The following is a 25,437-nucleotide window of genomic DNA, read 5'->3' as shown; positions in this document are numbered from 1 at the left end:
GCGGCAGTGAAGGTTTTCGCACGCGCGTTCTGTTGCACTGTGTGCAGCATGTGTCGGACTGTCTGCGAACGTCGGAAAATAAACGAGCCTCGAATTGTTGAAAAAAACATGATATGGTTATTTACCCACTCTTGCACTTCAGTGAAGGACTCGAGGAAGGCTTGTGGGCGCGGAAGCACCAGAAGAAATCGAATGTATTTTACATAAAGAGAGAGAGAGAGAGAGAGAGAGACGCTGTTCTGGTTGGCTACCTTATACGGGGGGAAAGATGTACGGGGATAGAAAGAGAAAGGGAGCGTAAGGGAAGAGAAAGAGAAAGGAGCACCAACAAATTAAAGCGCGTGCACCAAACAGCGGTAGCAGACGGCGTTTTTAAAGCCCATTATGCAGGCCCGTGGGGCTCAGGAACTTCAGTAGCACAAAGCCTTCTGCGCAGATTTCCTTTTATAATACTGGCTTACATCGTTTAGGCAAGTGATGGTGAGTGATGTTTTTAGGCAAGTGATGCCCCCTGTGTCCAGCACTGTGCACATCACTTGCCTCTCGGCACTAAAGCGCAGCCCACACACAGAGATACGGTGTGCGAGTGTCTCGTCATAGCTACATGTGTCGCACATGGGGCCGTCGGTCATTCCAATGAGGAAGGCATAGAAGTTTGTAAGTGCGGCGCTGAGCCACAAGCAATACAACAGGGCCTGTTCGCGTCGTGGTAACCCAGGCGGTAGACGTAGCTGTAGATCTGGAAACAACGAACGTAAATGACACGTGTCCAAGATGTTCGAATGCCACAGGGGCAATGTACTATCATGAGCAATGAGAGGGAACACAGGAGCGCGCGTCAGATAGTCTCGAACCCTGCTATGGCCGATACGTGGCGACTGTCGTCGGAAACAAAGTGGAAAGGAGGACGCTGTTCCAATAACTGTTGGCATTCCACCATGCGTCTCTTTATACAAAGTACGGAACTTCGCATCGCCAGCGCACATTGATAGAGCTGCTAGATATTGCGGTTACTGATAACTTTGTGCACCGTAGCGTGGCCAATAGCAGCACTATTTTGCAGCGTAAACATTTGAGAGCTACTTCCCTGGGAAATCTGTCCGTCTGTCCGAAATACGTGACACGATGCGATCCATAAAATATATGTCAGGTCCTATGGGGCTATAGGAAATAATCAGAAAAATAAGAATGGGCTGGGGTGCGTTTGGCAGGCATTCTGAGATCATGAACAGCAGGTTTCCATTATCCCTCAAGAGAAAAGTGTATAATCGCTGTGTCTTACCAGTACTCGCCTACGGGGCAGAAACCTGGAGGCTTACGAAAAGGGTTCTACTTAAATTGAGGACGACGCAACGAACTATGAAAAGAAGAATGATGGGTGCAACGTTAAGGGATAGGAAAAGAGCAGATTGGGTGAGGGAAAAAACGCGAGTTAATGACATCTTAGTTGAAATGAAGAAAAAGAAATGGGTATGGGCAGGACATGTAATGAGGAGGGAAGATAACCGATGGTCATTAAGGGTTACGGACTGGATTCCAAGGAAAGGGAAGCGTAGCAGGGGGCGACAGAAAGTTAGGTGGGCGGATGAGACTAAGAAGTTTGCAGGGACGACATGGCCACAATTAGTACATGACCGGGGTAGTTGGAGAAGTATGCGAGAGGCCTTTGCCCTGCAGTGGGCGTAACCAGGCTGCTGCTGCTGCTGCTGGTGATGATGATGATGATGGGGGTATATCTGAAGATACCTTGCGCTAAGCGCAGGAACGGGGACCTAGGAGCTGCGCTTTCAAAAAAAGAAAAAAAAAAGGAAAGCGGGACAAAAAAAATTACTCGCTGTAAGTTAATATGCACGTAACCGTCTCATCGGCTGTCGGTGGCCAGTGAAATGCCGTAAGCAGCCGTTTTCGACAAATGCAGGCGTGTCGGAGTGCCAACAGTTACCCGAAGAGCGTCCCCCTTTCTCCTCTGTTTTCGACAGCGCCATTCGCGTATTGCTCTAACTCGCCTTCGAGGCTATTTGCCACGCGTTCCTGCTCATATTGCTCGCGATCGTATATTGACGGGTCCTCGGGAGTATCCCACCCACTGAGTGAAAAAAATACCAGCGTCTGTAGCAGTGCAACGGCACCTAAATCCTCATTGGCTAAGAAGCCACCTCACGTGCGCGCCTCGACGGATCATAGCTGGAGAAAGGGTACAGCCTGCGGCTGGACCGACGTGCCAGGTGTTGCGTGAGGGCATCGCCGTGATGCCACGTCGCCCTCGCTCCGGAGGCCTGTGTTATCCGCGCGTTCCTTGTCCGCGCAAGATCTCGCCTTCGTTCTAACTTCGCCTCGGTAATCGCTATAAAGAAATTAATGTACAAAAGAAAGCGGAATAAATTCGAAAGGAAAAACGTCGGCGGTAGTGAGTTTCGAACCCACGAACCCACGCTCAGAAGCCTAGTGTGCTAAACCGGTGCGGAGGTATTGGCCAAGCGTCTCAACGCGGTCGCTTGCCCGCGAGTTCATAAATCGAAGGACCGCTCAGCAGCGTTTAACTGTACTGTACATTAATGCTTTCGCATTCACAACACAAAAGAAATGCTTAGGTGTTCTCGCATTTTTACGACCCATGACGCCAATGTACAATGTACAGTGAAGCCATAAAAATCATACAGCGTAAGTTAACCGTTACGTTTTATTGAAACGTGGAAATTATAAGGCGATGGGAAAGTAATTAAGCAGACGAAAAGTCAACTTGCCGTAGGTGGGAGCTGAACCAACGCCTACCGCATGTGTCTTATTACAGCGAAGCTCTTTATGCGGACCCTGTGCCGTCGTTGTCGGACTTCGATGAAAAGGGGTCACGTGACCTAGCGGCAGAGGAAAAGAAATGCTCAACAGGGGGAAAAGGGTTCGAGTGACCCCTTGCCCCTGTGAGAATGCTATCTTATAGGCGAATCATATACGGTTGTCACACGGTGCATTTTCGGCACCGTGTGACAGCCGTAACCAGATCGGCATCGAATTTATCGACGATTGAGTCCACCCTGCCGCGAAAGAAACAAATGCTATGCTGGCGGTTTGCGACGAACGGACAGTGCCCAGCGATTAAAACGCGATACCGAGAGTGCGTGGCTGGCCGATATTTCTTGCGCAAGCAGGAAGTTCCGGCAGCCATGTCCGTCGGCAAACCAATCCAACTAATCGTCAAAACGATTGCAGCGCCCGCATCTTCAGTGGTGGGCCTTGCGCCCAATATACGGAGCTTTGGATTAGTGGTTCCGCACATTCCATCCCAGCTACAACTATGGGAAGACCACGAGGGGTGCGTACACCCTCGGGAAGGAGCTGCCTACCGCAAAATCGAAAATAAGGTGAAAGAATGGTACGTGAAACAAAAGACTTACGATATCGACTACTTGCGAAGTTTTACTTGCATGGTGTAACACTCGGTGTAACTAACACAGCTTCGCTGCTCGACCATGTTCATGGACTGGAAGGAGTGGTGATTTTTATTTCCAGATTTTGATTAAAAAGAACAGTATATTTCGGCTATGATGCAAGGAAGGTAGCTAAAATAATTGATCTGGGCAACGGGAGGCACGGTTGTACATCATATCCACTTCAACAGCCAACCTTTGGGAAAAGAGATAAGCGGAGCAAGCATTTTTTTGCCTACCCCTTCCCCGTTGAAACCTAAAACGTGCAGGCTGCAAAAATATTGTGCGCTAGTCTGTTTCCTACATTTTGTCTTGTTGAATCATCGAGCTTGCTTTCGTTTTTCTGCAACATTCGTCGAATATTTTCTTTGATAACGCGGATACCTTGATACCAGAGCGCTTGTTGTTCAACCCTGTCCTAGTCCTTTTTTTTTTTTAGGGCTCTTTTAATTCTACTGAAACAGCAGTTCGTAAAGAACCCATATTTTCGATAATACAGGAAGGTACAAGAGGAACATTTGTTTCTCAAGATACGTGATGGCGTCACAAATTCTCTGCAATAATGCAGCGCCAACGCCATGAGTATATAGCTGGGGCTCTGGGGAGTTCCTATAACTCTCCTCGCTAGGTGTACTTGTATTTAAGCGCGATGTTTACAGACAGTGCCGGTGAGGTTTTTGTTGAAACTCCAACAGGGCCTGAAAGTTCTTGCAGTGGAGTGCTTGACAAGCACAGCCTATCGTTGCTAAACATGCATTGCATAAAAAAATGAAAATAAAAAGGAAGAGAGAGATAATATGCGATCGCCCCCTCGTTGGCTATAGTTCGAGAGTTGGAGATGAAATTCAAAATATGTTTCCGGATCTACTAGCCGAACCGAGAACAAAAAGCTCCCGAACCCTTCAAATTGCTAATTACGTTTCCTTTTTTGTTGCTTGCTTTTTCTCATGTACAAATTGGTCACGAGTGCTCTGTCTGCTGTGCTTGGCAAGCACCTCTGCATTTTCCCGGTGCTAAGGGTCTCACTAAATACTTGTTTACGTTAGTACATACGTTTTATAGCTGCCAGTAGCCATGGGCACCGTGGCGTTGGGCATCATTCGTATCAGAACGGAGGAGAGGGCGCGCTCGGAAATCTCTGAGAAACTGAGAAATCATTGAGAAAAAAATGAATGTGGGACAAGCGGGCATTCAAGTAACGGGCGGCCAAAAACAATGCTTGTTGGTGCTCTTGTTCGTGTCTTGACAACATCATCACGCACTCACATCATCAATGTAGATGTGTAATAATGCTATAACATTTATGGATTACGAACACCACACTGGGCGGTTGTATGAAGAGATTTTGGAAAGCTTGCCAATCACGCCGGAGAATAAGAGGAAGGCGAAGAAGACGTGCGCGGGGAGGACTAAATTTGCCAAGAGCTTGACGTCAACTTTTATTTACTTATTTATTTATATACCCTAAGGGCCCACAAGAGGCATTACATAAGGGGGCGGGGGGCATAAAGCAGAACACAATTTTCACAATTCAGCATCGAATTGAGAAGTGAGGAGAATAATGGCAACGATGACTATTAGAAAGGGAAGATAGCAGAAGTGAAGACAAAGGAATACTCTTTGCGTGAACCCCACCTCTTCGTCATTGTCTGTTCCTAAAGCTCTATGTGTTAAAGCGGAGTAAAGAGGGAGGGGGTAAGAACAACCGTGTTTTTCCCCCGCACTTCAGACGTCACCAGCATTCGTTGACGTTTTTCTAGGAAAAATACACACGTGCACGGTAAGTACACGCAAATGTTTTAAGGCCAATGCGGTTCGTCGCACTTCTTGGGATGAATGCTGCTAATAGATTTCACTTCAGCAATATCAGACTTCAATTTCACAGCTGCCAACAATTACCCTAACAAAGTTTAATTAGAAGTTAATTCGCTAATTAACTAGTTGAACATACAGATCTGCCGTGCAACTATATCATCTTCCTCTTCTAGTCTCCAAGAAATGAGGTAAAAGAGGCGGACTTGTGCTATATTAGCTGCAGTGTTCGATTAAAATATAAAACTGCTAGAAGTGAAAAACAAAACGTTCTTTAAGTTTGTACAATATATTTATGTCATTTAATGAGCCAGTAATGCAGAAAAAAAAGGACATCAACGCAGGACAGTAAAGAAAAACAAAGGAAACGCAATAAAAAGAAACAAACTCAGTCAACACACTTCGTATGCAGCCAGAAGTGCAATTCTAATCGACGGCCGAGTGGCGCATGCATTGTACCAGAGGCACGTCGCTTCGGTTTCGCTCCTGCCCGAATGTGTCCGGTCGTCGTCCGTCCCGAAACGGTCCCAAACAGTGCGGCATTTCCCAGACGTCCCCCAACAACGAAAGCGTCTGGGTCATTCACGCTCCACCAGATTGCCGGTCAGCCAGACGCGCTGCGCTTTCGCGGCTGCTCGAGCTCATAACGGCTCATTTGACATGTAGGCTGTCGCCGAAGTGGCGCGACGCTGCCTTCCAGAGTCATCGCGGGCGACCCGCTGTAGGCAGCAGATGCCGTCTTCCAGGCACAAGAAGGCTGCTTTCGCAGGGAGACCCGCAAACACCGATTTCGCGCAACACTGCTCCTGTCGCAAAACAACAGCAAATATGCGCCATGTTTGAAACGTATTCGAGCAACACCTGCATGGGCCACGAGTGACTTCGTGAAGTGCGGTGTTGTGTACATACAGGAACCTATATATAGGGTTATTTAGCACTGGGCTGTAGTAGTAGTAGTAGTAGTAGTAGTAGTAGTAGTAGTAGTAGTAGTAGTAGTAGTAGTAGTAGTAGTAGTAGTAGTAGTAGTAGTAGTAGTAGTATTGGTAATTGATTCTTTACTTAAACAAGTAATAAGTAAAATAAAGGAAGGAAATGGCTGCTGGCAGCACTATATATAGCTCGAGTGGTTGACACCTGAGCGGTGGCCTGCAGAGGGGGGGGGGGGGGGGGAGGTTATGGGTTTGCAGGAAATGGAAGGCGCCACAACTGAAGGAATAGCGCACGGGATGAGAAAAGGCTGCTTATATTCTGGTATCAACGAGTAGGTCATACAGTACACCTCAGGTAGGTGTTTGAGGCACGACCCCGCACGTCTTCACTGAAGTTAACTAGCAACAGCATCGGTTACAATAGTCCCAGCAGGGATACGCTGGATCTCTGTCTAGTCTGTCAAGCTGTTCTCGCAATTTTTAGTCTCGACTGCTCCTGTCAAAAAAATTGAATTTGAATCCGAAGCGCTCTTACCGGCCCGGATTTTTTTTTCTTTCCGCTTTCTTCTCCTTCGCGTTGATTAACTCGTGCTGTAATAACTTAGTGGAAGAAACATGAACCACATGCAAGTGATAACTCACCAGACACGCGCCAGAGTTTCACTTAAGTCGAGCAACGGGATACTCATGGCGTACTATAATAGAGTCAGAAGACAGGAAACCTGGGGCCCGATCTTTGTTAGTTATATTATAAGAAGCCAACAAACAAGGGCACCAAAGACAGCATAGGGAAAATTACTTGTACTTATTAACTGAATTAAAGAAATGTTAAATTAATGGAAATGAAAGTGGATGAAGAAACAAATGGCCGCAGGTGGTACGTCTTCGCATTACGCGTGCGACGCTCTTACCAAATGAGCTTCCGCGGCGCCGTTTCCCCAGCCACTTTCAGGGGTATTTACATTTATCTACTACAAGTAACCCTGGGAGTGTTAGCCAGCGCCACCACTCACAAGCCTTGGCGGCGGATATGGAACATCCTTTCTGCCACAGGCGTCGCGTGTACGTTTACCAGTACGTGTGCTTCTGCAACGTAACAATATTATAATGTTGCTTATTGTCCAGGGAACAGCCGCCTCCTTTTGTCCACTGGTTTCATCAAAATTACGGGCACCTTTTCCTGCACAACAACCATTTCTTTGACCTGACTGGACGAGACGTCTACAACGCAAAAAAAAAAAAATTACACTGGGACTTCTTTTTTACAGGTGGACCACCCCTGTAAGCACGTATACCACTAATGCATGCTTTTGCGAACGCTCTCAGGTAGGAGTAAAAAAAAAATTGGGGAAAGCCAGTGCTTAGCAGATGACAATGCATAAGTGGGCATGCGACTAGCACATGCACACATATGCTTCGAGTTTGAAGCAGCCAGTGCTGGATCAAACTTAGCTGCCCTGCAAAGCCCTGCTTTATGTAGACTATTTTACAGTCAACCACAAAAATTTGCGGACCACAGGATCTCATAAAACGTTCAATTTCCGAGCAGTCGTAGTCGGTAAAACCGAACGTCAAAATGTTGTTCACATAAATAGAGGCTGTAAATGCGAATAGTAGGCTGCGTTGTGAGGCTGCGCAGATATTCAGATTTTTCTCATATATCGTGTTCCGTAAAATTTTGTGGCCTAGTGTACACACATTCACGTTGCTATTCACATTTAACAGAGAAATGACACCTGTCCTTTGCAAGAATATCGGAACCTTAAATTTTGGATTTTTGCTGCTCGTTCGACCATATTCAATGGGTGCCTCACGAGAAGGAACGACATTTGCTGCCTCGTTCTGTAGGACTGCTGCTGCGCCGATTTCCTGTTAAGTAAAACAGTAAGAAGGAACCGGTTAACTGATGAAAGGCTGTTGCTTAAACGGGCGAAATACTTTAATATATGCCCAGCTCACTGCTACCACTCAATCCACCTGCCGGCTTCGTGCGCTTTGTCATCCACGTAGACCTTACAATGTTGTGCATGCCCATTGCGGGTTGCATAGCCTGCAGGGGGCTGGGCTAGGTAACTGCAAACGTAATAGGTTTCCACAGTGCTAATGCGTTTGTGTTCATAGTGCGCCTTGCTACCGTTTTACTTCCTAGTATAGCGATTATTGGTGTCATCGGCATGGGACCCTACCAGAATACTACGCTTTTGAAGGAGCCAAACAGCTGGATCACTGTGTGGTTGACAGTGGGAGATACTCTTGCGTTAGACAAAGCAAGTGGCTGCCATTCCCAATGGTTCCGGACCTTTGGTGCCGAGAATCCCGGGCGTGCCTCTCGATTCTTAGCGTCCCCGCAATCACGCATCGCCGAGGGGTTAGGAAAATCCAGTGAGGCGAGAAATGGCTAGCCCCCCCTCGGAACCCTTTCCTTTCATTGTGATAAGGCGTACAATGAGAAGGAGAGCTTCAACCCTTCTGCTACGGGGCCCGCTCTCACGGGGCTCCAAGGTGACCTTAGGTCCTGACCCAGCGACGATCGCGGTTGCATAATAGCGCGCGCGCGCTCCTCCGCCAGGTCGGCATATGGCATTCCCATGCAAACGCCGGCGGCGGCGCGTGGAACTCTCGCCGACCCCGCTTTCCCGCGGCTCGAGGTCAAGAACCGCGAGGTGCACTTGGCGCCCAAGGGTTGCGCGAGGGGCTCGCATGCCTCCTCCTCGCTAAGCCGAGCATGTATACGCGCCGCTTGTTTCGAGATCAACGAGAGAGAGAGAGAGGGGTCGAATGAATGGGAACACCGGGCGCCCCCGGTTTCTCTGTCGTGTGCAGCGGTGTCAGCTCTCCCTTTCATGGATGTTGCGGCATGCTCTTTTGAGTGCACATCGTTCTCTAACCCATACGACGCCCATTTCACTTCCAACACAGGCAAACACAGGTAAGGTAAACTAAGAGGGAAGGCGAGACATTGAATATAGGTTGGAGTTGAAGCCAAATTCTACCAAAGCAGGTTCGATGAATCTGCATGCTGATGAACAGACGAGTTTCACTTCCAAGATACCGGGCAGTTAAGTTTCACCCGATTTGTATCAACGCAGGATGACACAAATGGACTGGTGGCTACATGGAGTTCTCACAGAAGAGCAACGACCTTAAGCACTGATACACGGAATTTCAGTAGCTCACTGCTTCCCCAAAGAATTTCGTTAGTTGTAGTCAGCGATTGCAACCGGCTTATCCTTTGTGACGGAGACGTGGGGGTTGGTTTGCAATGTAAACAGGCAGGGACAAGAGACACAGTGGCTTCTGACAGTTAGGTCTTGATAAGCCTTATTCTATGAGTTCGTGATTCGCGCCGGCAAGACGCCAGGTGCATGCGTTTGCCCAGATTGCATGTGCACGTGAACCTGACACCGCGCCAGTACTTGCCGAAGCAAATCACGCCTTGCAAAAAAAAAAAAAAAAAGTTTCGATTTGCGGATTCGAGTGTGTTTCTTTCCCACTTCTTTCTTCACAGGAAAATCACACTCCAAAAAAGCAACTTCGCCGGAATACTTCTCCACACTCATCTCATGTACGAACCACCAGCACCATAGCTTGCCTCGCCAGTGCATTCAATGTTGCCTTGAATCCGAGTACAGTGGAAAAGAGAACGGAGTGCCGGCATGATGACGCCGGTCGTCAATTAACAGCGCATGCGTTTGGCGCTGTTGTCACAGATCGGCAAAGCGCGGCTAAGTTTCGGCCTACGTCAACCTTTTAGTGAACAACGCTCACAAATCGGTTCTAATCGATGAACGCAGCGGTTGTCACATAGGCTATGTTCACAAGATGTGTTATTTCGAGGTCAACTACGCTGAACCTGTCGCGGCAACGTGCACGGTTTTCTCTATATAGTCACCGGCGCCGCAACGTTGCTTTCGCACGACTCCTGGTGATGTTCACTTGCGTGCCTTCTCTCGCTCACGGGCGGCTCCCCGAGAAAGCTCTTGGAGCCGCAGCTTGGATTCGCGCTCTCTTTCTTTCGAGGCCAAGGGGGGAAGGGTAGAGCAGGGGCACCTGCGCGCGCGCGATAGGAAGAAAGAGGGCGGGAGTGAGAGGAGGAGTTTTTCTCGCCGCTAAGCGGAGTGGTGGGTGCCGCGCAGCCACGCACTCAAGCTCGGAGCACGGGGACGAACGGGACGGCCCGCGCGGGCGCTTCTTGGGGACGCGAGGAGCACGTGACGACTTGGGAGGAGAAGAGCCCGCTTTCCCCATGCCCGACGCGCGCTGCCCGGGTCGCGCAGAGCGTCGACCGCCCTGAGCCGAATCAACCACGTGGCTAAAGCCAGTGGATTGGCAATTGCTCTTCACGTCTCCGCGGCTATCAGTGCTGGTCCCGTGACCGATGGGGTCTCGGTTCCTGTACAAGTGAAAAGCGGCCCCTTGGACATTTCGACGAGTCACCGAGTAACCTGCCGCGAAGTTGGAAAAGTTTCGGAATCCTCCAGGAAGGAGGACACTTGTTCGAGTGCGGTTTGAATGTAGTCTGTGCGACAGCAGATCCTCGTTCCAGTGCTACACGGAGTGTTTTCTCACAGCCAGGGCATCACGTATATCGTCCACTGCGTCGCGAGCCGAAGCGGCTGAAAATTGGTTTTACATTTCGCGCCCTACAGCTTAGCACGAACGTTGCTGAACAGTGTGACCTTCTCTGGCATTCCTACCGCGCTGCTGAATGGTGAGAGGATTCCCCTGTGTCGTCGCCGTGGTGTGCAACCCCGTCGTGGGCGAGTGACGCGTGGTGTGCTTTGCTGCTGATGCGAAAGTAGCCCTGCTCGCGGGCTGGGTCAGCCTCTGGTGGAGATGCACTCGTGCCTCGAGCTGCAGGCTCCGCACCTGGCGTTCCGACCCTGCGCGTCACCCCCGGCCAGACCTGAACCGCCGACCTGGAGGAAAGCCGCGTACTCGGTAAGAAGAACGTTCGAAACCGACACATTGACGCTGGCCAGGCTGCAAAGCTTTTTAGGTAACGTTAACACCGAATTCTGCAGAACACGATGACTTTGACGAGTGTTAGCCAGGCGTAATAACTTTTGCATTCATTACGACTTGCGTCAGTATCTTTGTGTCTCAATTACATGTATATGCTGACATAATGTTGGGATACAACTTCGTTCACCAGTTTTCATTGCCTTACTTGCACATTTCTTTTGTCGCTTTGTCTTTCTCTGATATTCAGGTTTATTTATTATACATTTTTGCAATGAGCAACATTTGCCTTTCAAAACACTGCACTGCCAACGCTTATAAATCCTGTCGTGCATTCGTGAATTTCCCTTGTCGGGAAGCTGGCCTATATAGCTAACATTTAGAAGCATTTTACATTTATAGTGCTTTAATTCGACATTATTTGGCAGGGTTATCTTCATGTAATTGCGATTGTAACGGCCACACAGAGGCACGCAAGACACCTTTTTTACACAACAAATAAATTTAAGCAGTGACGTGATCTCGCTTATGAGTTACGCCCGGGAAACACTGGTGACAAAATAGTCGAGACCTTTAGGTTCCTCCGTAAATTACCTCCTTGTTGATATTCAGAACCATTCGATAGTTCGAAGCGAGTGAGCTCGGGCTAATTCCGATTCTGTACGTCATGCAAGATATTTCTACAAATTCAACGTACGCGCGCGAGGTCTGTTTCGTAGAGCACACCGTAGAGCTCGTGCTTTGTGCGAGCTCAACTTCTTCTCTTATGCAGCGAAATTGCGTCATTCCGAAGCTCTGTACGTAGATGTTAGAGAAAGATTTAAAATCTTAACACATTGTTTTGAGGGGCAAAGTAAGGGTAGCAGAGGCTAACAGCTTCGCTGTAAAAAATTTCACTTACCCGAGTGTAGTGAGAAGGTACAAAAAAATAACAGTCTGCAGGTTTTTTCGGATAGAAAGCTTTGCAGTTGAAGAGAAACGCGTCTTTGGTGTGGGATAAATTTTCCTTCAAATGCGAATCTTCCTTTCTGAAAAAACCCGTATAGATTTCCTTTGTAGCTTCTCGCTACACTCGAGTGAATGAGAGTTTGTGCCGTTCTTAAATATTCCTCCACTTTGTAGATTTCTGCATAATTGATTTGCCACTGTCGCGCTACGGTTTATGCTAGAGAAAGAGTTTAAAAAGGAGGACACGGATGAACAAGACAAGCTGCCAGTTCCGTACCGTGTAAAGAATGATCAAAGCGTATAGGGGGGAGTGCAGACCTAGGCAAGGGAACAAGCACTTTAGACGCACGATAGGAGGTCAGGCGTTCACATCATGCCGCTGCCGAAACAGCATCTGAACACTGCAATACCGGGGTCAGCGCGCCTGACGCTAATCTTTGCGTGCTCTGTTGGCCGGTTGAGAAACTAAAACTTCGCAAGAATGGCAATGTGTTACAGGCATGACGCCTGTATACTCGAAAGAGTGTCTCGCCGACAGTCGACACATTCCGGCTTCTACGTTGCGGGGGAGCTTGCTTCTGGTCGGATGAAAATGCGGAAAGCGGAGCCTGCTGCGTCCGGCTGAACCGTCTCATTTGTGGCTGGAAGCAGACCGGTCACGTGGCTCGCGGGTTTTCACGCTTGACGGGACTAAGGAAATTCAAACGGGATGCGTATAAGTAATTGTATAAACGAAGTACATGCTAAAAATTAATGTAATGCGAATTTACCGTGTTATATAAAACAAGCCTCAGAAATCATTTTGAAACAACTTTCTCTAGGCGCATATCAGAATAAACGAAGAGCTCTCGCATAGGGCACACAAGCATGCAAGGAGACTTCCCAACAGCATGGTCCAATGCTGCGGGTGCTTGAAATGCACCTGAGATATCGACTTCACCACACGGGTTCGTAAAAAATACTGCGCTCTTCATTTCACACTTTGATGCTTCATTATGCAATACCAAATCACCAACTCGACTCAGAGAGAGAGAGAGAGATAAACAGGGTGGAAAAGTCAGAGAGGGTAACCCGAAAAAATTCTGGTTTGGTATCCTGCACTGGGCGAAGGGTATATAGCGAAGAACGTGTTCGATAGTTTCCTCGTTGTCGCAGTGGTCACACGCAGCACTATCTTCCCTTTTGATGCGGAAAGCAAATGATCTTGTAAAAGCGACACAGTCAGTAAAGAACCGTTGTCTCGGGTCGGGACAGCGCAGGTGGATGACGAAGTTGAAGGCGATGTAGACATGTGCGCTGAAAACTAGGTGTGTTCCACAACGATTGCATGGCGACAATTGCAAGCGCTCGAAGTTTCGTTGCTGCATCTGTTCTTGACAGGGGGCTTGGTTCCTACTCGCCGTCTTCATGAGCAGGTCGAGCAGCTTCATTGGCATGTCGGTTGCCCGTTACGCCACAGTGGCTATTGAGCCATTGAAATATGACGTCGTGTCCTTGCTCAACGAAGCGATGAAGGAGCTCCCGGATTTCTAGAACTAATTGTTCGTAGGGTCCACGGCGTAAGGCAGAAAGCAAGCAACGTAGAGCTGCCTTGGAGTCACTGAAAATTCGACTCAGCTTTTCCTCAAATCAAATGCCGTTGTATTGATATGCTTAAAGATCACAACATGCGCTGTTATCGGGATTCCAAGTGAACCTATTGACGGCGATCTTGTCAAGAGAGCCGCAAAGAAAGTATCCACCTCGTGAGGAGCCATGCGCAGCTCAAGAGCCCTGACTTCGCCTATTCACACAGCGCCGGCATCGTCTTGAGACAACGCTCACACTTGTAGTACTGCGCGTGCGAAAGCTCGCTTGTGCGAGGCTCGCCCCGCCGATGTCGTGGGTCACCTTCACGGACAGGTTAATGCGTTCATCCACGTCACCACTTGTTTCTTGTCTACTCTTTGGCTAATGTACAATATACATTGGGAGGAAACAGCTTATGCATGGGATCAACTGCGCAACTACGGTGGTAACGGCGTCCGAAGCACAAGACGTCAACCTGTGCGATACTTTCTTTCTTCTCTTTAATTAGTGAATGAATTGATTTGAATTAACTTTCACTTCTTTTGTAACAAGGTAAAAGGTCGTGGCACGTATCACGCGTGAGGCGTGCGAACATATTAGGGAAAGGTAGGTTATAGTGAATACATGGACGACAGTCAAACAGTCGCCGTCCTTTCCAAAGCGGATAGGAAAGCTAGATAAGTCGTTCATTTAATATTACGAGACACTCTATGTAGCGGAGCTGTCTTACGGCCCGACAACGGAGGTAACACCAACGTATGCGCCAGTCATGTTGTTCCGCGCGCCAGCTTCCTTGAGGTGCCGCTGGGTAAGCGAGCGCCAGAGCGGTGCCACAAAGCAAAGTCGTTCCGCCGTGCGAACCCGTCTGAATTTGAATGGGCGGCGGAGGGGGAAGGCACTTTGTGCCGGCGAGCTCGCGACCTTCGGCGGCAACAGAAGCCGCAAAGCGCACCCTTTCACGGCCATAAGTAGCGAACGGGCTCAAAGGCGCCGGGCTGGACGGGAAGCCGCCTGTCTCGGGCCGAGCGTCGGGCCGCGAGGAGACGCGCAGCATTTGGCGCCTGCGGTCACAGACGGTCCACCACCCGTGTGCCGGGCCGAACACAGGACAGATTGGGCGCGTGAAACGCTCTCCGACGAGGAAGCCTTTGTTTGCCGTTCGAGCCCCTTAAACGGCGAGTAAACGCCGCGTTTCCTTCTTTTCTTATTCCCCGCACCATTTTGTCTCGCATATCGCTAAAACGCGCGTTTTACTCTTTCAAAGCAGCTGTGCTGCTGTGACTTTTCGGCTGTTAGCTTTGAACGTTTTGGTGCTGACTGTATGTTCCACAACCCTGCAGCGCGCGTTGGGTCGTTCACCTCATCATTTATCTCCAGAAGTCATTAAAAAGAAAAGAGAGAGAGAGAGAACGGTCGTGCATTTTTCTTTCTTTCTTCTTTACAATTTCTTTTCTCACTCCCGTATACGTCTACGTTTCCTACTTTGCGCAGAAATGTGAGTAATTTCTCTGAGGGGACGTCAAAAGCAACAGCAACAGGAGGCAGAGGTTCGATCCCGCCATCGGCAACGAATTTCTTTACAGACGGACTTCCCCCTTTTGGAAGTATCTAACAGAAATCTCGAGTGTGCACGAAATCGCAAGTTTTAGAGGGATACGAGGTATAGAAACGTCATCTTCATAAATGAAACTGTGCAAGGTTGCCTATGACACGTGCACAGCTGTCGAGACGTCACAATTCTGACATTTTTACTAACTTGGAAAGCATATTTAGCGCCAGCAAACAAGTACAGAAGGGAGACGACACTACGGGCGCTATAACGTAAAACTATTCCAAACTTTTCTATTCCATTTCTGCCATCAGCTCTCCACGATTGGTCAAAAACTTTTTCGACCACCCCCGCTTCACCTGTCTGTCACGCGACGCCACGAAAACCGCGATACTTCCCCATCTGATACGATGTGTACACACTGATTATGCATGGTTTGACAGAAAAAAGAAAAACAGTTATTTCTTATTCGACCCCTTTTCGCCATTAGCCCTCGGCTATTGGTAAAAAGTTTTCGGGCTGCACCCACTTCACCTGCCTGTCACGCGACGTCACAAAACCGCAAGAACTCACCGCGTCAAAGCGACGTGTACGCGATAAAGATGCATTAATATGCCGAACAAAACTGAATTTTTTTCCGAATAGCCGCAGGCTTCCCCGTTCCGAAAGAAATAAAAGATGGCTGCCGCCGATCGCTCAGACGCTGGCTACTCGCACCTGTAGGAGAGCATGGGTGTATTTGCGCATAATAAAACTTCTTGCGTGGCCGTGTAACGTTTTCGAGCACTTTCGGCACGTTTACCCCCTCATTCTGCCAACTCTTCTTTGCTGAGGGTCCGTTTTAGCGTCATTCTCAAGCTTCCGTTGCATGCCGCCGCGATTTTCGACCAGCCACCGCAAGCTAAGTAAGCGAACGCCGACAAATCGCAGACGCCGGCACCACCCTCTTCATCCTGTTATCGATTTTCAGTGCACTGGCTCTGCCCCAGCGGATCCCTCTCCACTTGAGCCTTCTCCTCGCCTCTTGTCAGCCAATTAGATACGACAAGCCGCTCAGTGTAGGCAATGTTATTCGTTTTTCAAGCAAACAAAAGTGACCTCCTATGAACGAGGAGAGCGTTTGATTGGTCTGCTCAGACAACCCTGCGGGTGACCGCCCGGTGCTTGCGTTGGTGGTTACGCAAATTTGACGTCAGGAGATTGGAATAGAAACATATTGGAATAGTTTTACGTTATAGGGCCCCACAATGCGCTAACTTCAACAACTTCATTTTCAGGAAACACCCCTATTTAACCCATGCACAGTGGCGCCACCTCATCCAAATCTTAACCATCCAAAATAAGCCGTCTTATTATCTAACAAGTCAACCGAAGTGGCACTAACACACGTATCACTACTCCGACAGATAGTCTGAGCCTCAATAATCTCTCGCACATCTTTATCTTTGTGCTTCGCAAGAACCCGGCAGGATCCGTACACCGGCGCACAGCCGCATTCCTGACAGTGAGTTGACAGATGACCCTATTGCTTATTAGGCTCAGACTATCTGTCGGAATAGTGATACGTATGTTAGTGCCCCTTCAGTCGACTTGTTAGATAAGGAGACGGCTTTTTTGGATGGCTAAGATTTGGATGAGGTGGCGCCACTGTGCATGGTTTAAACAGGTGTGTTTACTGAAAATCAAGTTGTTGAAGTTAGCGCATTGTGGTGTCGTCTCCCTTCTGTCCTTGTTTGCTGGCGCTAAATATGCTTTCCAAGTCAGTTTACCAACACGCCCAACAAATGGCAATGCTGAAATTTTTACTAAGCTGTCGCATACTTGTAGAGTTAGCTGTGCTATGTGCCGACATAGCTTTTCTTTTGTCTTTTTTGCCACTTAGCGTGTCGTCGTTGGTGGTGCATTTTGCTTTAGATGAAAGTGAACAACTGGTAGTCCAATCAAATGCGAATTACATAATTTTCTCGAGGTCAAGCATTTCCCGCTCCTTCCTTCCGTATTTCCGGGCAGAAAAAAAAAAAAGAAACGAAATGAACATACGTGCGGTAATGTAAGAACTCCATTCGCTCTTCGCCGCCGTTTGAGTGGCGTAGCACTCAAAAGTGCGGCTTACGGAACAGGCTTGTTGAAACAGAAAGACGTCTTGTTGTAGGATAGAAACGGCAACGAAACCAGCGGCTTGAGCGGCATCTCAAATGACACCACGAGCCAGTATTGTATGTAAAAGGCTGTGTCTATACAACAAACCTTAATCTTGATAAAGAAATATGGCTTTTGTTAAAGTATGCACGACTGCAAATTTATTAGTTTGGAGTTCGTCTATAAGAAAATAATTGCTAAGCAATTTGTGAAAAATTTTGTTCGCTTGGGATCTAAGCACTGTCCCCTTCTTCTGTCTGAATGGGAGGGTCGGAAAGGGGTCGCTTAGATTGAATAAAACGAGGCGTGTGAGGTATATGGGCGGAATAGGGATTGTCGGGGCTAAGTGATTATCCGCATCTTGAAACAGAGAACTACACACCACGCCGCTTAGTGTCTACCACTTTCGGGATCGGAACGCTGAAAATAAGGCGTGCGGCAATTGTCCACAACCAACCTCTTTCTCCGTCGTGTTGTTTGCTGTTGAAGAACGGCTGGCTGCGGTGGGCACCTTAGTTACCCGCGGCTTTCAAAAAAAGCGCTATGAAAGGGTCGAGAAAAGAGACAAAGTTTTCACAAAAAGACTTTGGCCGCGGGGACGGACAAAGAAATGGCGCACGTGGCTCCGGCGGCGTCCGGCGGCCGTTCCCCGCACGTGTCGGCATCCGCGTAATCCACCAGCACGGAAAGGGGTGCGCGCACGAGCGAAAAAGAAAACGCTCATTGGGGGCCCCAGCGTTTGCCGCGTACTGCACGACGCCCGACCAAAGCTGTAGCATCGCGTTCTTGCCTCTGAATTCGCCGCCTCTTTGCACCGCGATTCTCGCTCCCGTGGCGCCCTTTCAAAGTTAGTCGATGTAGCCGCCGAGTTCATATTCCACGGACGAACGACTGCATTGTTACTCTTGCTGCCGCTGCTGTTGTTGTTGCGCAAATACAAGCACTTCTAGCCTTTCTGAAGATTTTTCCGCCGCAATATTGTATTGGTGTTAATTCCGCGCGTGTGTGGTCCGTGCATGTGTGTGTGTGTGTGTGTGTGTGTGTGTGTGTGTATGTGTGTGTGTGTGTGTGCGTATGCGTGTCCCTGTGTGCGTGTTACCTCATGTCGTCATGCGTATATCCACTACGCAATCATACATGTTTTGGAAAATCTGGTGATGAAAGTTGCCAACATTTACAACATCATGAAATCAAACAATCACCGACTCGGCCTCATTTCGACGACGCCGAATGCAACAAGACTCCTGTACCGTGCTTTGGGTACACGTAGAAAATGTACAGAAAAGCTCTCGTTGTCAATGTTAATCCGCAGCCCTCCACTTCGGAGTCTCTGGTATCGTGCGAGTTGCTACGAAATGTCAAACGCCAAATTAAAAAAAAAAAGAAAGAAAGAATTAGATATTGTAGTCAGCCATATTCGTGGTCGCATTGTGCCCACAAAGGATTGTGCGAGTACGCGCGGAAGAGCACGCCGTTGCCCCAGCCATGTTGCTTATTAAGCGCTGATGGCGGCGAAATAGTTAGTGTAATGCTTGCAAGGCGCGTCGGAGGCCAGATGTAGTTGTCAGCTCGCAATTCTTTGTACAGTCAGTTAAAGACCCAGCGTCCACCGTTCCAGTAAATTTTACGTTGAAGGGCGCTTTCCGCTCGGTGGAGGTAACTTGGAGACGAGACTATAGGTTCTTCCCTGCCTTGTTTGCCGATAGAAAGAGAGTATATAGTTTAAATTATCTCACGCAATTTTTTCGTGCAGGCTGCCGGATGGCTTGAAGCAAGACACCGTCATGACTCCGTGAGTACTTGCGCAGTTCGAATAATCGGGCGATGCCACCTCGTTATATAGATATATATATATATATATATATATATAGCGAGAGAGAGAGAGCAATGAAACAGATCTGCTGGCAACAACAACAAAAAGCAAATGGAGAGCTGCAAGCAGGGCGACTCAGCCAGCATAGGAATGATGGTTAGCATACCTGGATTCGCCTTAACTTCGTCCTGGCTTCGAGCTGCTTTGTGACTGCGAATTGATCATTTTCAAGAAAATATTGGGCATTATAAATGTCCCAATTCACAGTGATTATGCATGCATGCATGGTCTTGTTACCTTCTGATAACAAGATCATGAATGCATGCATAATCACTGTGAATTGGGACATTTATAATGCCCAAATAAGATTGCTTCACAACTTGGACCAATAAAGGCAGATAAAGCGTCAGAAGCGACAATCACGAAGATCAGACAAGTCGATCATGATTCCCATGGTAGCTGCGGCATTCCTATTGTCTCAGTGCCAGAATTCTCCCTAGTAATTTTCGTAGCTAATTCTATGTGCTGCAAGGAACAGCCGAGGAGGGGGAGAAGAACTGATGTTCTCGTTCAGTCTCGTCTCTGCAGCGCCGAAAACGCACTCCGAGGGCACACTCACAGAAACAGTGGATGCTCGTGCTTCAACATATGCCAGTAACTTTACTACTGGATGAAAACGTTTTATTAGGAAAACACGACGAAATGGAGACATAAGGGGGTCGCGTTTCTCATTAACCTGTCGAGCTCAACTCGCTCAATCGGATAAGGAAGGCGAATTATCTCCTGTACAATCCTTATTGACTCGCTCTTCAACCATTCTATAACCTTCATATCACGTGTGAATAGCCGCGCCGCTCCACGACCAATCACTGCAAAAGGAATGCCAGCAGGTTCCCCCTGGACCAATCGAAGTCGCCCCGATCGTTCCGTACAGTAATGCTCTCGCCGTGTATTTCTGCATGGGGGTATTGGGCAGGGAGTCAACATTCCTAAGGTGCAATTTAGGGCGCACAATGTAAACGACATGATTGTTTACAAAGGAAAAATGCGATAGACTCGCAGACTCTTCATATTCATGCGTGAATAAGACGATATGGCCACAACGAAACGCGTTTCCGAGTGATGAAGATGAATGATGATGTGCGCTGCAGCAGCCTCGCGTTGCAATTGCTGTAGCGCTATGCGCGACATGAAAACGCCGGATCATTTATTTGTGTGCTCACCAGGGTTGCTCAGGCACATTTGTCGTACCGAGTGTCAGTGAATGAGCAGTCGTAATGTGGAGTCAACACACAGTAGGTGATATGAAGCGCGTTGTGAAGTGCCTGTGTAAATGCATTTATCAGAGCTGGCTGAACTAGGCCAATAAATCCTTCTGGAACGTGAAGCACACAGCGCAGAATGAGAGAACGAATTCGAGACTGTCGAGAACACTTTGCTTGTCTACTCTCGACTTCGGCCCGTCTTTTTTGCAATGCTTTTGCTGCTTCACGTTCCGGTGTTTGTCACCGAAAATATGGGATCACCTCGATAGGTTATCCGGTAGTTTTGTTTTCCTTAAGAACGACGTTTTTTTGTAGTTGTTGATCGCATCTTTATCTTTTAAAACCCAACGAGGATAGCGATGTGGGCTTGTTGGTCGGTCATCATTGAAAGGTATCTGTATATCGCAACAAAACAAGGCGCTATACAGATACCTTTCAATGATTTGAAAACCCACTTGGTGATCCGTGGAATGACCCTCGCGATTAGAAGAACACCGCTAATTTCCTGCACCTGATCGATTCATTGATAGCGTAGTCATTTGCTATCCCTCAAAAAAGAAAGGGGGGGGGGGGAGATTATTGCTAAGTGAGGGAAAGGAAGGGGCAATTCCTGCCGCGGAAGACGCGTAGATCAAAGCAGACATCGCAGCAGAGAGGGAGGTTGATTGATTTGGTCAATTGATTTCAAGACGAGCTGATAAGAGCGGTGCTCGACTTGCAGAAGAGTGGTCCGCCGGTGAGCTGGGCCGCTTCGAGCCCCCCTGCACCCCTGTGGGACCACGAGCAGCTGCAGCCTTCTCCAGCGGCCGCCTGGAGTCTCCCACTGCAGGTGAGGCTTGTTTCTCGAATCTCACGCTTGTTGCACGTGTTACAGGAAGCAGGAAATCGGTCGTCAAAAAAGAAGGGGCGAACGTAGAAGAGACATGATGTATACGCGCTGTTATTTGATGATCATGAAAAACCAACTAGCCCGAATTTCTAGTGAATTGGCGTAAGATACATCGTCACAACCCCCATGGAGTCAGTGCAGAACGAAAGCCTCTTTGCAAACTGTTTCTTTTTTTTTTTTTTAATCTGTTAGCATTTTCAAATGCGTAAGCATTTCTACGGTTATCCAACGATAAAACCGTCCGTCCGTCCCTGCTTCGCGTAAGACGATCGCTTTCAAGATAGAGCCAGTCAGCTGTGGAAGAAGACGACGACGATCGCGCGAGCACTGGCACGAGCGCGTCTCTGTGACCACGTGACGTATACAATCAGGTATGAGCTGCTCGTGCCTGATTGTATACGTCACGTGGCTTCTGATCGGACGTCATCAGCGCACTTGGCGCCGCCACCTGCAGTAGTTTGCTTGCCTCATCAGTTCACGTTGCGCCGCCTTCCGCAGCAGTTCGCGTCACCGCAGCGCGGTCGCATTTACCGTAATGGCGCCAAGACGACCACAGCCGCTTCGTGAAGAAGAACGGAAACGCAGGAATGAAGCATATCAGCGTGAATACAGATTACACCGGAAACAAATGAACGACGCTGCGCAGAGCGGGGAACTACAGCAGTACGCTGCCGAACGCAACAAGCAGGACGCCGTGCAGACGCTACCCGATACGGACGTTCCAGGAAAAGCTGCATACACTTCCTTCATTTCCTACGTCTCCCTCGTCATTTCATCCCACGTCCACATCCGCTGCGGGCTCTCTTTGACACGAGTTAACATTACTTCTACTCGCCTCTTCTACGTCGTTTCGTGAAGGTCCCACTTAACAGTCCGGTGGTGAAACCGCGCTTCTCCGTTTCACGATTCTTTCACGATCGTTATCGCAATTATAGCAAACACACCAGCGCATGACCACTCAACATCACGTCGTTACTACGAAGTGCTTACGCATCATTCAGATAACTCCCCGAGGAGATGCTACGCACGTCTTTCTTTTTTTTTTTTTTTTTGCAGCGATTTTGTTGCTCTAATAAACAACCGGTCGCATCCAGACTTACTTATCCAGTTCGCATCCAGTTCCGGATTCATTTTGGACAATGGCGAGTGTGAAAAACTAACCATTGGGCATGCATGCACGATAACTCTGGAAACTTTGCGCAACAATATTTTTTTTTAATTTATTACAGTACCCACAGCGCCAGTGTGGCATTAAAGTGGGGGGGGGGGGTCAAATAGTTTATACAACAAACAGTACAAGTCATTTCATAATAAATGCAAAATAATTTACGTCACAACATATACACCCTGTGAAACAAAACTTCAGAATATGTTATCTTAAAGAAGAAAAAGAAAGATACATCGTCAGACAGCATTGGTCCTTAGAGCACAACTTCATTCATCAAAAGAACATGTTATAACAAGGAAGAAAAAAATGCATCATTAGACAGAATTGTTACAGAGTCCTGCGGTAACCTGTTCCAGTTCGAAATCGTCCTGGGGAAAAAAGACATTCTTAGCATTTCGGTTTTGCATTTTATTTCTCTTACCTTATTCACATGATCTAGACGTAAAGATACATAATCAGGCCTAAGTATGTACTTATCGCGTTCAATACCAGTTCTAGAATGAAATATGTTATGAAAGGACTTTAACCTGAGTGATTTTCTTCTTTCCTCTAATAGTTCCCAGCCAAGATTCTCTTTCGCACGTGATACGCTGAAATGCCTAGAGTAATTACGGAACACAAAACGAGCCGTTAAATTTTGCACTCGTTGTAACTTTTGTATGTCAACCTTTAGCCAAGGGTCCCATACAGTGCAAGCATAATCGAGGATAGATCTAACATTCGTATTATACAGGAGTTGCTTAGTTTCCGAAGGAAAATGTTTTGCATTTCGTCGCAAGAAACCTACTACCCTACACGCCTTGGCTGAAACGTATTCAATATGTCGGTGCCATGACAGATTGGCGGTAAAAAAAACACCAAGATATTTGAACTCGGATACAGATGACAGCTGTTGAGTGCTTATTTTGTATTCAAACTGATGAGGAGTACGTTTTCTCGTAAAAGACAGGTGAACAGTTTTCTGCAAATTTATACGCATGCCCCAATTTTTGCTCCAATCCGTCACCTTGTTCAGGTCCTCTTGCAAGGCAAGACAATCATTTTCATTATGAATAACTCTTTATAACACACAATCATCTGCGAATAAACGTATAGGAGATGAAATATCAACACATATGTCATTCATGTAAATTAAATATAGTAGAGGGCCCAGGACGGATGGATCCCTGTGGTACTCCTGACGTTACCTCAATGTCATCCGAGTGTTGGCTGTTTAAAACTACTTTCTGGTGCATTGAGCTTAAATATTCCTTAATCCAAGCAATAACTGATGTGTTTAAATTATACCATGATAACTTCTCTACTAATAACTATATACTAATAATAGATGGCAAACACAATGGAGCACGTTTGTTGCCATCAGCACCCCCGTGTTTGTATATCTGTTTCCCTGTGTTTGTTTAATAAAGGGAAAATCAGACATCTACCCGTTCGTAGCAATTGCTACAAAGGAAACCCATACGGGTTCCTCGGAAGAAAATCCTCACAGTTGAAGAAAAATTCGTCCTGGTCCGGACGCTTTAGTAATCTTTTAGTCATCTGATAGGGGAATTCCCGGAAATCTGTTCCAGAGTCTAGGTAACTGCAACCTCAAGTTGATCTACGTGACATTCGATGTCTTCCGCAACAGGCAAAGAACGGAGTGAGCGCTTGCGCTCGTCTTCGCTCCTGTGTGTACTTATTTAATTTTCTTGTTCTCACTTGCCTTACGTGACTAGATATGACATGTTCGCAGGCCTGTAGTTAAGTCCTGGCGCGCGCTTGACACGCGCCGGCGTACTTGCGAATGTAGACAAGCCGCGGCAAAATGGCCCCATCTGGCCGGGTACGGTGTTGCAGACAGCATTTTACAGAGCGCGAAAGCACCTACGGTGTCTCAGTTGTTCCTTTGCTGTGCCCGAAGACTGGTACCGCACTTTAGAAGTGGCCTGCATACCTTTGACGAAAACTGAACTTTAGGAGTCTGCCCGTTGTCAGTGTTGTAATGGTTTAATTTCGAAGAATGATGCGACAGGGAAGAAAATAACTCTTTGTTGCTTTCGCTAGAGTAGCACGCCAGGGCTATAATATGCGTATCGTATGATTTGCCTCCACGGAGACGTCGGCCTTGTATAAGACCACGAGCAGTATTCTTTGCCACCACTGCGAAGCTGCCGCACAGAGATTATCGGCAGAGAGGGTGTGACTGAGGGTGTGACTGCCGTGGACGTTGCACGAGCCGGCTGCTATTGGTCCGTCGCGCTCAGTGAGGGGCTCGTCTGAGGAAAAATACCTCCCTGAAAGGTAAAGAGGATATAACCACAAAACTGTTCTAGCCGTACTGAGGCTTATAGTAGGGTAGGCCCCACTCGGAAAACGAGGCATTATATAATGAGGCAACTTTTGATGAAGATAATAACAAACAGCGACGAAGGAAACGATAATCGACTTAATGGAATAAACTTCGAGCACCCAGTAAATCTAGTGATTCCACATACAGAGACACTATGTAGGCCGGTTATACCGAGACCGTGTATTTTGGACTATTATCTACATTGAATAGAATAAAATATGCCCTTCAATGTGTCATGTAACACTTATTGAGCGATCTCCGTACGCCTACACATTCCACATCTTGCACGACGCGTCGTTAGTCGCCCCTGTATAAAGTGACCGTTGCACGTGGGCTTCACGATGGAGTCGCTCGCGTAACCGGGACCGCTACGCGCGGAGCCACTGTGTCGTCTCTCCATAAACCGCGTGTATAGCTTAGGACGTCGAACGCCGTCAGTTTATGAATATGGGGAACAAATTCGCGGTTACCGTTGAATTTTGTGTTGTCGAGCTCAACTACACAGGCTACGGCTTACCGAGATTTCCGGAGCCGCGTACGAAAAATGTCGGTGGTCGTTGGGCTTCTGGAAGCACGCGTCCTTCGCGCAGCCTATGGATAACTCGAGCCAAAAAAAGTGGGCAACGGGCCGTTTTGA

General features: G+C 47.9%; 1 protein-coding gene across 2 annotated transcripts in view; it reads left to right on the top strand.

Moving 5' to 3' along the window:
* The first annotated feature begins 10,326 nt into the window (after positions 1–10,326).
* The window catches only part of LOC126520583 (uncharacterized), a 155,959-nt gene continuing 140,848 nt past the window's right edge, over positions 10,327–25,437 (top strand). For both annotated transcript variants that reach the window (XM_055065578.1, XM_055065579.1), the window contains exons 1-3: positions 10,327–11,107; positions 19,087–19,125; positions 21,133–21,240. In XM_055065578.1, coding sequence (XP_054921553.1) covers positions 11,003–11,107; positions 19,087–19,125; positions 21,133–21,240 — 252 coding nt within the window. In that variant the 5' untranslated portion in view covers positions 10,327–11,002. The remainder of the gene's footprint in view (positions 11,108–19,086; positions 19,126–21,132; positions 21,241–25,437) is intronic.

This window comes from Dermacentor andersoni, chromosome 3 (genome assembly GCF_023375885.2).
Source record: "Dermacentor andersoni chromosome 3, qqDerAnde1_hic_scaffold, whole genome shotgun sequence".
NCBI classification, from domain to species: Eukaryota; Metazoa; Arthropoda; class Arachnida; order Ixodida; family Ixodidae; genus Dermacentor; species Dermacentor andersoni.
This window is presented reverse-complemented; position numbering and strand designations above follow the sequence as displayed.